General features: G+C 36.9%; 1 protein-coding gene across 1 annotated transcript; it reads right to left on the bottom strand.

The window, feature by feature from the left end:
- Positions 1-951: 951 nt before the first annotated feature.
- Positions 952-1,933, bottom strand: LOC140808313 (dehydration-responsive element-binding protein 1A-like). Its single transcript, XM_073165404.1, has one exon. It carries the CDS (start codon positions 1,844-1,846, stop codon positions 1,163-1,165), a length of 684 nt encoding a protein of 227 aa, XP_073021505.1. The 5' UTR covers positions 1,847-1,933; the 3' UTR covers positions 952-1,162.
- Positions 1,934-2,188: the final 255 nt, after the last annotated feature.

Below are 2,188 nucleotides of genomic sequence, written 5' to 3'. Positions count from 1 at the left end.
ATATAGGAAATTCTCCGACCCCATTGTAAAAAAAAAATTATGGAAGTTACCATCAAATTCAAATCCACTTTGAATAAAATATCGAAGGTTTTTTTTTATAGATCTCTTGTGAGACGGTCTCACGGATCTTTATCTGTAAGACGAGTCAATCCTACCCATATTCATAATAAAAAGTAATACTTGTAGCATAAAATGTAATATTTTTTCATTAATGACCCAAATAGATATCCGTCTCACAAAATATGACCCGTGAGACCGTCTCACACAAATTTTTGTATTTTTTTTTTCAGAATACACATGAGAATCAACTTGTCTATGAAATAAAGATACACAACCATCAATAATTCATGTTATTGCTGGTTAGAGTGGGCATTCCGCATTCCGCATTCCGCGGTAGCAATTCTTCATTCAAATCAATAAATGAATACACCATAGGATGAGCTTCGCAGGCTCGATTACGATGACTATTGACATCATCGATGATGAGATGATACCCCAGACTCAGTCGATGGAGATCGAATCCATGGCCAACGCAAAGAAGGAAAAACCTTCGCCGAACCGGTAGCTTTGGTACGTGGCTCGGTAAATTATCATTTAATTACAATTTCAATCTCGAATTTAATCGATCAAACCAAACTTTTATATGAATATGGTTTCTAGTTATTTTAACAATCAGAATATAAATTATTCATACGTAATACAATCATCTGAAGCAACCACAACCATAATACTGTTTGAACTATCTCGATAGCTTAATACCTTATAAATTGGTCTATTTTATCTATTTTTATCCCTTTTATCATATTATATACACTGATTTCTAATGGAAAATGTATGATTATGATATTTTGATATAATTTTTTAATAAATTAAATAACATATATAACTGACGTAAATAATAAAATAAAACATATTATATACGTACACTGATTTCTTACTTGCACCATGACAGAATATGACAAACTATTTTCCTTTTTTTAATAATTACACTCAGGCTATTACAGAATTTTAGTACAGCAAAGAATAATAAAATTTCCCTGATATTTTCTATTTTAATTTGATATTTTTAAGTCATGTCCGTATGAACAAAATATCGTACGGCATGTAAAGAAATTATTTTAAAAAAAATAAGAAAAAAATTTTAAACCAAAAAAAAAGGAATTTAAATGCAATAATTCCATAATGATACGTCAGCAATCATTTCCGCATCCTCGTTATACAGAGGCGGCGGCACCATCAAACCCTCCGCCATATCAGCCAGCAATTCATGCATCCCAAACAACGCTTCGTCGTCCAGAAATAAGAGATCCTCAGGCGACTCAAAGGCGGGGGCTGCGGATGCGGCGGCGGCGAATGTTTCTTCTTCCTTGACGTCTTTTCTAGGCTCAGAAATCTGAGGCCGGAAAGCGTCGGCTGCCTCAGCCGCTGCCTTTTGAATATCCTTAGCATTCCCCGACGCTGGAATCGGCAACCGCCACAAGGAGTCCGCGAAATTTAGACAAGCTGACCGACCACGAAGTGCTATTGCAGCCACATCATGCGCACGCGCAGCCATTTCCGCTGTCTGGAATGTCCCCAACCAAATTCTGGACTTCTTGTTAGGCTCCCTGACCTCGCAAACCCACTTCCCGGAGTTCCTCCTCCGCACGCCTCGGTACACGGGGTGCCTCGTCTCGCGGAACTTCTTCCTTCCCGCTCTCTTCTTGGGGTTATTCGAAGCTAAGATGACTTCCTCGTCAGAAGAAGTGGATTTGGCGCAGAAGCTTCCATTCTCGGAAGAAGATTCGGGCGCCCATGATTCTTGAACAATACCTGAAAAAGGTTCCCAATCATAACTCGTAGACATCTAGTAACAACTTTTGCAGATTTCTTGATTGTATTTTAAGTAAGTTGAGTGGATCGCTACTATTTCTTTGTAAAGTTTGCTTCTTTGCTGCACAAGTGAGAGTTGTATTTATATGTTGTGGAATATAAGGTGAGTGACTCAACTCAGACTGCCCACGGTTTAGACTTTTCTCTTTGGTTCTTTTCCACATCATCTGTCCAGTGTCCAACACGTGTATGTGAAAATTTGCAATTTTCTTTATATTTATTTATATTGTTTTGTATATATTTTATTTAAGAGTAAAATTTTCAGATTCGTGAGGTTAATTTTTTGAAAAAATAAAAGGATTGAATTTTCAGAAAT

This window comes from Primulina eburnea, chromosome 12, assembly GCF_022965805.1.
Source record: "Primulina eburnea isolate SZY01 chromosome 12, ASM2296580v1, whole genome shotgun sequence".
In the NCBI taxonomy this organism is placed as follows: domain Eukaryota; kingdom Viridiplantae; phylum Streptophyta; class Magnoliopsida; order Lamiales; family Gesneriaceae; genus Primulina; species Primulina eburnea.
This window is presented reverse-complemented; position numbering and strand designations above follow the sequence as displayed.